Here is an 8,480-nt window from a genome sequence, read left to right on the forward strand (position 1 = left end):
GAGATCTTTTGAGTAGCAGTCATACACTTATTATCAGAAGTCACGGATCACACATAAGAGTAACGGCAACTATCTCTCTAATGGTGATAGGTTACTCTTCTTATGAATATCTGTCATATCTCTGAGAACCTCTTTATTAGCTGCAGAGTTAGATAATAAATCATCAGCATCTTATATTCGATACCATTATCGGTAGCCCACTTCTCAAGACGTTTAATATTAACTTGAACAAGGGCAACAGGACGATCCATAGTACAATCACCAAATACCATAACTCCACCAGCAAGAGCATTAACATATTCCGAGCCACCATAGATACTTTCCATATTCTCTAAGGCAATATACTCACCACCCTTCAGTTTAACTAGGTTCTTAACACGATCAATGATACGTAGAGTTCCATCAGGTAACCATTCACCAACATCACCAGTCTTAAACCATCCATTAGGAAGATAAGACTTAACTGTTAGTTCAGGTAGCTTATAATAGCACTTACTGGCACTAGGTCCACGAATCATAACCTCACCACGACCTAAGCATGGGGAACCTTCAGCATCCATAGTATCCTTGCTAAGATAAGGTAGACCAGCCTTATCGAGGACCTCAGGTTCACCATCATCATCAATACAAGAACGGAGCATTACCTCAATACCAGGTTCCTGAAATACTCATAATAATAACAGCATATAACGCCCGATTATCAACTTACCGGTGGTCCAACGTTAGAACCCCTAGTATCTTCCATAAGGGATATACATCCACCAGCACAGGTCTCAGTAAGCCCATAACCCTGGATAACAGGGCATGAGAATACACTTAGACAGAATCTCTGAACTTCGGCTGAAAGGGCACCACCTCCTGATAAGACAACTGACACGTTGCCACCAAACGCTGCCTTGATCTTATTGAATAGGATGAGATCGAACAATGGGGTACTACGACCACTAGTCATGGCTTGGTATTTGTAACTGATACAATGATGAAGTGGTGATGAAGATTGTACTGTTAAAACTACTTACTCAAGTGCTGCTGCAGCGATCTCCCTCTTCCATTGTGGTAAATTGGCAAACTTTGCCTTAGCACCCTTCATAATAACCTCAAAGATCTTAGGTACACCCATAATAAGATGAGGTTTAAACTCTTCCAAAGCACCAGTAGGTCGGGCACCAGCTCTAGTAATAGTATGAGGATCAGCATAACCAATATGACCTCCCATAGAGAGCACACCAACATGAACGGCGAGCTCATATATATGGGCTAATGGTAGATAAGCCAGATGAGTAAAATGCTCGGGGAAGTAGTCAATAACTAGAGGTATAACGGTTGCAATAGTAAAACGTATTGATTTATGAGGCATGACCACACCCTTAGGTCTACCAGTAGTACCACTAGTATACATACTACAGCAACTGAGTCTTCTATACACTTATTCATAGGATACTTATCAACAATACCATTACCAATCTTAAGAGCATCATAATATTCAATAACAGATATTCCAGAATCCTGAAAACCTGTAAGATTCTCCTTGCAGTCCTTAGGATCTATATTCCAATTGGTATAGATGATATGTTTCAAGGTTGGCATATCATCCTTCTTAGCGATAAGCTTACCAACGTTCTTCCTATTACAAAAGATAGTAGTAGCAGAACTCTCTTGAATAGACTGTGCTACAGCATCAGGACCTAGAGTACCATATACTGTTGATATGAACATATCCTGGCTCCATGCACCCATAGCAGTGGTGATCCAAGCATCACAAGTATCCTCAAACATAATGACTGAGCATGCTCCTTGACAATCATCAGTATTACCAGTATGAGGTTGAGCATGATTACCAATACTCCTTAGATATGCACCCATGGCTCTAAGATTGGATCCTAGCTGGGAGAAGGTAGTCCAATTTGTCTTGCCGAACATTTTAACAGGGAACCTCTCACCAACATCCTTATATCCAAGGAACTCTCGTACACCAAGAGCAGGGAAGTCTGGTTGATTCTCTACATTGGAATATACCAAATCAAGACAGGTCTCAGCACCAGGGGCCCAGAAGCATACAGGCTTGAAGTCCTTCTTACCAGTCATTACTCGGATTGGATCACCATTCTGAAGGAGAATAACCATGTACTATATAAACTAGGTTGAGATTAGGTTGTTATCACCTCCTCACCAACAACCTCGGAATTATCCTCATCCTCAGGCTTCTTGAAGTTAAGTCTTCGAATAGGACCTCCTATTATGATCCATACTAGGATGTCCAGAAACTTCAACACCCCAGCAGCAATAGTAACACCAATAGACATCATAACCTACAGGGATCACAACAACAAATCTAATACTATATCAACAACGACACCCCATGTTCATCATCACACATAATACGCGCTAAGTTGGCTAGTGATGTAAAAAGCGCGCGCCATTATGAGCTGCGCAACATCATCAAAAGTTTCGCCTGGCTCGTTGCTGTGACTACCGAAGTCTATGGGATTAAGGAGCAGCAGAACACAGCGTCAAGCCAGAACATGTTTTTGAACTACATGTTGACTCGAAACTATCCTACTACATGTTGACTCGAAACTATCCTACTACATGTTGACTCGAAACTATCCTACTACATGTTGACTCGAAACTATCCTACTACATGTTGACTCGAAACTATCCGGGAGGGTGGGAGGGGAACCCACTTTGACCCATTTGAAACATCTCAACCCACAAGGTTAGATGGTTAGGTCAGCACGATACTGTGCAACGCCGCCGATCGCCAAACTTTTGATGCAATCAATGCTACGCTCCGCTAGGCTTCGCTCCGCTCATCCTAACATCACGTGCATTGATGAGCCACATTACATTTGGCTCGAGAGTTTGACAGTCGGTTGTAGTGACTTTAATCATTATGGAAGTCCCTACTACAGACACTACCGATCCTTCTAGACGATTATCTAATATTACAGTGAGCTCTCTAGCAGTATCAGAAGCTGATGATCACCAACAAGGTAGTAGTAGTAATAATAGCCTTTTTATAGGATACATGAACAGTCTTAGGCAATAATGAACAGCCAGTAACCATGACTGCTACACCCATTACCAAACGCTTTCAGAGCTTAGTACATGGTGTTCAATCCTTAAGAAGGTATTCAGCTGCTGAGGCCAGTGTTGTATTAAGGTAATGGAAGGATATCTACTCATGAGTATTGTATCTATCATTTAGGAGAAGTACTCTTGTAAGGAAGATCACTCGGCGTGGTACACTAGACTTTGCTTCTGTAGTTATACTATCATGACTATGATAGTAAGGTGGTCGTGGACCTCAGATACAAAAGAGGACCAGTTATGGTAATCTAAGCCTTGTAGACCACGATATCAGCAGGACAGACTCCTCATCTGCTATTAATTATTACACTATTGAGGGGAATAAGGAACTGCAACCACCAGTTACTAGAGCAGACGAGGAAATACCATCACGCTTTATAAACCATGAACGTAGGGATATAGTAAGGCTGCTACTCGTATGTCCTAGACCCCTTGTAGGGACCTTTGGCTTCGACTTTAATAATCGGTATAACTTGGTATTCTTCCCTGATGGTGATAGATTTGCCTATGCTGCTGGGCAGTTTGTTAAAATGTAAGTTACTACTCTATTGTCTTCTAACATGATGGGATACTTAAGATACACCCTATCTAGTGGTACACAGTTATCCATACCTTGCATAGATCAAGGAGGAGTAGGCTCATTAGCCATAGCCCCAACTGGCAATTATCTTGCTATATCTGAGAAATGCTCTTATCGTCGTCCTAATGTGTAGTATACTCTCCCTCTCACTGACAGCATTGACAAGATTATCAGGTATATATATGATATCAGTATGGAGTTCCATACTGGGGATCGGTATCCAATACCTTTATATAAAGTATTACGTCGAGGTAATCATCATCATCATCATTGTAAGACCTCTTCTAGTGATAGGATACTATTTAGGAACGGAACGCGGCTACGCTTCAGTGGACTTCAGTCCTCATGATACTAATCAACTATGTAAGGCATGATGGTGTGTGTAAAGGTATAGTGATTGTAGGTACGTTGGGATGCTCTACCGACTATATGCTATCTATATGGGATTGGCAGAAGGAGAAGGTCCTATTACGATGCAAGGCATTCGGTCAAGAGGTTCTTAGATGTGTATGGGGAAGGTTCCCTGGAACTCTAGCTACATATGGTGGGCCCGGGGATAGAACCAGGGACCTTCTGGGAACATTAAAAGTGTTAGGAGTCGGGCACATACGATTTTGGAAGATGGCAGAGACCTTCACTGGTTTGAAGTTGCAAGGAGATATCGGCAAGTTCGGCCAGGCTGAGTTGAGCGACATTGAGGCATATGCTCAGCTGCCCGATGGGAAGGTCGTTACAGGTCATGCCATATGCAGGGATTGAACCTGGGTCCTTCGTTATGAGGTAGTCCATGCAGGTAGCGAGTATGGCAAGTTGCTTCTCTGGGAAGGGGTCTTTGTGAAATGCGAGATGGTTCGTAAACCGGAGTGTGGCTTCACTAATGACGGCACTAGTGAATGTGCCACCTGCCACAACGGACCTATTGGAGTGGTAGTAGGAAGGCAATGCATCACTACTCTCCATCACTACTTGGTATATCCAGGTATTCCTAGCTGACCTCATTACTACTACTACCAAGGATGAAGAATCAGCTGCTATCACTAGTGTGGTCATCACAGCTGGACATGATGGGTACATCAGGTGGTGGTCTTTTGAGGATATCGATATGGCTGAGTCCCCTGATGAAGTCGACTGTACTGATGTAATATCCTTATCATTACTCAGTAGTATCATCATCACTACTAGGTTGGTATTACTATGCTCAAGGAGTTGCGAGTACCTGCTTATGGATCAACAACACCACCAGCTTGTATACAACACATTGAGAGGTACTCCACTACTCATGCTGTCTGGTAAATGGTGAATAGCAGGTCCTCACCTGAGGACATTCCTACCAAGTGGCTAGTACAAGATTCCCGTAACGGTGCTGTATGGCTTATCAAGTTCACCGATACTCAGATGCCTGAGATACTACAGGTAGTTTAGTAGTAACCCATAGTTGGTCGTAGTCGTAGTCGTAGTCGTTGATATCGACTGGCTAGGTATTAAGAGCTCCTGCTGGCCCTCTTGCTAGTGGAATTGGTATTATTATGGATACCTATCATGAGCAGTTGACCTCAAGTGCTGCCATTGTTGGAGGAGAGGAGGATGGCCTTATACGTACACTACTACTTCACTATAAACCTTTATTACATTAGTAGGTGCTTATAATATTACTATCGATACCTCTACTATGTCTGAGGATTTCCATTATGAATTGAGATATGATGATGATGATGATGAAGTCATAAAGGTGACCTCTATGGCTATGGTAAGAGGAGGAGCCTTTGAGGACACTCGATTGTCGTCGGCTACCTCCCCCCCTCATCGTAGGTATCTGCTAATGATATCATCGTGGGATATGAGGATGGCACGGTACTACTACTACTTCTCCTTATTGATATGAATAATATCGTGTATTAGGTGCGATGCTTGGCCTTAACCTCAGAGGGGTTTGTATTGTGTGGTTCCTGGAAGCCACACTCCAACGTATCTGTTGATATGATATTAAGTAACCACCTCATCCATAACCTTGCCTGCCATCATTACCTTCTTAGAGTCTGAGGACCTTCTTATCACAATCTCCAAGGCTGATTCCACACCCTTCTTGTTCCGTATTACCAAGGAGGGCCCATCTACTGCTTCTACCCTCAACCCTCTTGGCTTTATTCAAGTCGGGGGTAATGCCCATACCATCACATCTGCTACATTGGGGAGGTGGTCTGCTACTATACTACTCCTTACCCTAGATGATGGTACTTTGATGAAATACGATATATCTATGGTAGGTGGGGGGCTGCTCTATGATCCCCACCTGTTGACTTATCATACAGATGCTTATGGATGGTACACCACTCCATACGTATAGGATCTTATCATCATCATCCTGTTGTCGGCACTTTAAAACAGTTATACCATCTCCAGCTAAGATAAGGAATATGAAGCGGAGACAGGAGGAGGAGGAGGAGGCTGAGCGTAAGGCCAATGAGAGGGAGATAGAGGGCAAAGAGGAAGAGGAAGCTGATGATGGGGGTAAGGGTATTCGAGTGTTGGAGTCCTTGCATGAGGAATATCAGATGAGAACCAGCAGCAGCAGGACCAAGATGATGATGATGATGATGAAGTTGAGGATGATGTATCTAAGGAAGGCTACATTACCTCATGTTGCTTGTAGGCTTATATACACTTTAACAGTACTCTAGTAGTACTCCCTGTTTAGATCTAAGAGTAGCATCCTCCTTGCTGGAGTTGGGTATTATGGTGGATATCTGTGGGAACTGGATGATGTACAGGATGAGGAGGCTAGACCTAAGTTGGGACTCATACAAGATGCTCAGCCAGGTAAGCCGTCTTCTTAGTTAGCAATATGGTCATGGTCATTTAGTCTTAATGATGTGGTCACCGAGTGAGAACTATCTTATTATCGGCTACAATAATGGACGTGTGTGGCTGGTGAGGAGGTCTCGGGTTCGAACCCCAGATGGGCCATTTTCAACACAGCAGCAGATACCCAAGGAATCGTCTCTAACTACCTTCATTGAAGTAGCCTGTGGTGACGCTATAAGAGGGTCTATAGCTGGAGTAGACTTGTCCCCTGACGATAAATGCTTAGTAGTGGCCTCTCGTGATGGGTCATGCAGTGTGCATACTTTGCAAAATGATAAAGTAGTAGAAACGCTCTCTCTAGGGATCGAACCTGAGACTATCATCTTCAATAGATCCTCGAGGCCAGTAGGCTATTGGAAGGTCAACGTAGAGAGGGGAAGAGTGGAAGTATGATGATCGGGGATATGATGTTCCCAGCTCCAGAGAGTACTCTCCGATGTGGTAATAAGAGGATCCCCATCTAGGAGTATGGTGGTCATGACTGTATAGATCTACCCCCACTGGTAAGCAGCACTTGTTGGGAAGGATTGCCGCCTAAGGCCACGTCAGTGCCGGAAAGGGTGGAGGTGGTAAGAGGCTTACCGGAGAGGGTGGTCCGATGCTGGGTCTAGGTTATCACAACTCGTGGCCACTACTCTCTAGAGGAAGAGAAGTTAAAGGCTGAGGAGGAGAGGGCTCGAGCCGTTGCTGAGAAACACAAAGAAGGGGTAGTAGTAGTAGGCTTATGATGGTAGCTATGAATGACGAGTATCCTACATACCGTATTGATATCAGGTTAGGAAGGAGGTTGTCGTACTCCGACAAGAGCTGGAAGAGATTAAGTCAGATTTCTATAAGAAGGTTATTACTGTATCTAATGAGGCTTAGTATCATTGAGTAGGTTTAGGTAGAGGGAGCCAATCTACAGCCATTGAGTGTGAAGGAGGCAACCACCTTATTCACTGTTGATGATGAGTATGTACATAGTCTACGACGAGATATAGATGCCACTGTGGAAGGGGTAAGGTACTGCTTGTCATGGCTACATATATAAAGTTAGGTGAGGGTAGAGATGGCATATGATATTGAGAAGAGCTTATTGGGTGTATCGAAGTTGAAGGAACACTTCCTAAAGGGACTAGAGTGTGATCAGTCAATACAGGTCTCGTCCTTTGGATCTCACTTAGCTCGTGTTGGTGGGTGCATCACCACTCTGGAGGGGCTTTACAGGTGCCATTGGCAGGTACATTCCGTCTACAGATCCTTCCTAAACAGTTCCATCATGAACTAGCTCGATTAAGGGGGATGTTAGAGAGCAGTGGTAAAGACAGTATGTGCTCATGGTCGGAGTCCTTCCTATTAGGGGGAGAAGGGTCCGGGCCTACAAAGGCGGCCCGTCGAGGGAGTAGCAAGTCTCTAGCAGATGTATTCAGTGTGATGGGTAGTAAGTTGGAGGTTCATTAGGGAGGATAGTGTTGATGTTATAGAGGAAACTGAAGAGAAGTATACCGATGATGAAGAGCAGGAACAGCAGCAGCAGAAGGGGCTGCTTACAGCTGTGCTGAAAAGGGAGATGAGGAGGGCTAAACGGGAAGAGCGTAGGAGGCGATTACAGGAGGTTAGAGATGCAAGACCTGATGATAGTATAGATAATGAGAAGGATGTAAGCTACTATAATACTAGTGTTGCTAGGTTGGAGTGAGGCTAGGGTAGTAATTATGGTATTAGGTGGAGGCTATTGCGGAGGCTAAGGCCAGTATCGGTAACCATATGCTCAAGTTAAGTCCACAGTATAAACTACCAGAGAGGTCGGTAATGATGATAGGGATAATAGGGAATGATGTTGTTATTAGGATGAATACTGATAGTAAGATGAGGCAGATGCTATTCTTAGAAGAGGCTGTACATAGTATTAAGACTAACTTCAATGCACAGGTAGCTACTGCTGATGAGGAGAGGACAGTAGTAG

The 8,480-nt window shown here is 43.8% G+C and overlaps 3 protein-coding genes across 3 annotated transcripts in view; 1 reads left to right on the forward strand and 2 right to left on the reverse strand.

Annotated features, from left to right (window-relative positions):
* The window catches only part of Pmar_PMAR019311 (Long-chain-fatty-acid--CoA ligase, putative), a gene marked incomplete at its 5' end in the record, with an annotated part of 2,265 nt that extends 2,242 nt beyond the window's left edge, over positions 1 to 23 (reverse strand). The window contains one exon of the mRNA XM_002784790.1: positions 1 to 23. Within this exon, the coding sequence (XP_002784836.1) occupies positions 1 to 23 (23 nt within the window).
* Positions 24 to 113: 90 nt separating this feature from the next.
* Positions 114 to 2,303, reverse strand: Pmar_PMAR019312 (Long-chain-fatty-acid--CoA ligase, putative; the record flags this gene model as incomplete). Its single annotated transcript, XM_002784791.1, has 5 exons — positions 114 to 659; positions 710 to 968; positions 1,020 to 1,373; positions 1,427 to 2,106; positions 2,163 to 2,303. 5 exons carry the CDS (start codon positions 2,301 to 2,303, stop codon positions 114 to 116), a joined length of 1,980 nt encoding a protein of 659 aa, XP_002784837.1.
* A 590-nt stretch (positions 2,304 to 2,893) lies between these two features.
* Pmar_PMAR019313 (wd-repeat protein, putative) lies at positions 2,894 to 8,376 on the forward strand (the record flags this gene model as incomplete). Its single annotated transcript, XM_002784792.1, has 31 exons — positions 2,894 to 2,993; positions 3,043 to 3,163; positions 3,368 to 3,480; positions 3,529 to 3,622; positions 3,845 to 3,921; positions 3,977 to 4,033; positions 4,074 to 4,188; positions 4,237 to 4,406; positions 4,464 to 4,597; positions 4,650 to 4,808; positions 4,853 to 4,935; positions 4,978 to 5,083; positions 5,149 to 5,266; positions 5,308 to 5,417; positions 5,480 to 5,521; positions 5,570 to 5,657; positions 5,704 to 5,826; positions 6,071 to 6,178; positions 6,223 to 6,316; positions 6,366 to 6,487; positions 6,531 to 6,598; positions 6,865 to 6,973; positions 7,022 to 7,101; positions 7,144 to 7,239; positions 7,307 to 7,372; positions 7,419 to 7,532; positions 7,572 to 7,707; positions 7,755 to 7,818; positions 7,976 to 8,174; positions 8,240 to 8,323; positions 8,365 to 8,376. 31 exons carry the CDS (start codon positions 2,894 to 2,896, stop codon positions 8,374 to 8,376), a joined length of 3,162 nt encoding a protein of 1,053 aa, XP_002784838.1.
* Between the last annotated feature and the right edge of the window lie 104 nt (positions 8,377 to 8,480).

The sequence above is a fragment of the Perkinsus marinus genome (genome assembly GCF_000006405.1).
Source record: "Perkinsus marinus ATCC 50983 genomic scaffold scf_1104296934586, whole genome shotgun sequence".
Taxonomy (NCBI): Eukaryota; Perkinsozoa; order Perkinsida; family Perkinsidae; genus Perkinsus; species Perkinsus marinus.